General features: G+C 54.1%; 1 protein-coding gene across 1 annotated transcript in view; it reads left to right on the forward strand.

The window, feature by feature from the left end:
- The window catches only part of ARMC3 (armadillo repeat containing 3), a 98,246-nt gene extending 96,955 nt beyond the window's left edge, over positions 1 to 1,291 (forward strand). The window contains exons 13-14 of the mRNA XM_012644176.1: positions 775 to 814; positions 1,085 to 1,291. Of these exons, the coding sequence (XP_012499630.1) occupies positions 775 to 814; positions 1,085 to 1,291 (247 nt within the window). The remainder of the gene's footprint in view (positions 1 to 774; positions 815 to 1,084) is intronic.
- The last annotated feature ends 281 nt before the right edge of the window (positions 1,292 to 1,572 follow it).

The following is a 1,572-nucleotide window of genomic DNA, read 5'->3' on the forward strand; positions in this document are numbered from 1 at the left end:
GAGCACCTGACATTCAGATGCTGTTAGTGTGATAGGTGACTCTTGGCCAGGCAGTCTGTGGAATGTAAAGCGCTAGAAATGACAACCATGTCTTAACCATCTTGGTCCACCCAAGACTACCTGGTGCGCTCATTACGTTGTAAATAATTGATAAACTAAACATAGGTTATTGAAACGACACAGTCCTTGCCTTCTGGTGCTATGTAGCATTCACTGAGCCCTTCCCCAGTGCCGGCACCCCCTACTGCAAGTGCTTGAAAGGTATTAATTCACTTCTTTACGGCCACCTCGTGGGGAAGGTACTGTCGTACCCTTCACTTCCCAGGGGAAAAAACAGAAGCGGAATGGCAGAGATGCAGCATCCTTTGCTGTGGCTGGTCAGTCTCAGGGCTGGGCTGCCTGTGGTTCAAACCCAGGCAGGCCAAGCCAGCTCTCCTATTCACTATGATGTGGCTGAGAAGTTTCCATATTTAAAAAATATATTTTTTTAATAACCTCAAAATCAGGCATCAGAGGGCAAATTGAAAAGACAACTTCCAAGGAACCTAACTAAGCAACCTCTTTCGAGGTGGCAGCAAGTAGCCCAAGAAGGACCAGCCACTCCCAGCTCTGCCTCTCCTGCTCCGCAGCATGCAGAAGGGACGGCTGGAAACAGGTCCCCCACGTGGGCCCCCCCCTTCAGTCCCCCTACACATGTCAGCCAGAGCAGCCGAGAGGCACAGACAGATGGCTAGATGCACTAGTGCCTAGCGCCCTGGTATGGCTTTTCTCCAGCTGCCTTGCCCACCTCGTGCTGACACAGCGCCACAATCCAGTGTGACCGCTGGACACTTCCAGTGTGACCGCTGAAGTGACACTTACCGGCAGGACCTCCACAGGGATTCTGAGTCCACAGAGTCTTGAGGAACAAGGGAGCTTGTCCCATTTGATGGGACTTTCGCGCAATAGTCCCCACTGCCAGCCTCCCACCTAAGTATTCCTTTGCGAGAGTTGTGTGTGTCCCGCTCAGCCACGGCGGGTTTCCAGCTGGGACATTCTGCGCCCTGTCTCTCGTCACCCTGCTTGGTCTCGTCCCCTCCCGCAGGCTCTGGCGGACAGAGTCGGCCTCGGCTGCTCCCTGGTCCGGGGGGAGTACGGCCGGGCGTGGAACGAAGTCACCCTGCTGCACGAACGGAAGGGACTGACCGGGGCCCTGGCGCCGCCCGACGTGTACATCGTGGACCTCGTGTTCCACCCGGGGGCGCTGATGAAGCTGAGGAGTCGGGACGCCGATCTCTACAGATTTCTCTAGAATGCCCAGCGAGCATGAGGGAGTGCAGACGAGAAATCGGCTACGCTTTCGAAGTTCACCAGTGGGTTTGATTTGATTTCTTTAAATAAAAGTCTTAGGAATGTTCTCTCTGTGTAGAAATGAGGAAACTTGGAGTGAACTCTCTTGAGCTTTCAAGTTCAGGCTTTTGGCCAGAGTTCATGGTCGGCCCGGGTCACCCTGTGCTCACAGCCCTCACGTAAGGCTTGTTACTGTCAAAATTGCCCCGTTTGCTGGGGAACAGCTCTGTCCTTCAGGAACCG

This window comes from Propithecus coquereli, unplaced genomic scaffold (genome assembly GCF_000956105.1).
Source record: "Propithecus coquereli isolate 6110/MARCELLA unplaced genomic scaffold, Pcoq_1.0 Scaffold103, whole genome shotgun sequence".
In the NCBI taxonomy this organism is placed as follows: Eukaryota; Metazoa; Chordata; class Mammalia; order Primates; family Indriidae; genus Propithecus; species Propithecus coquereli.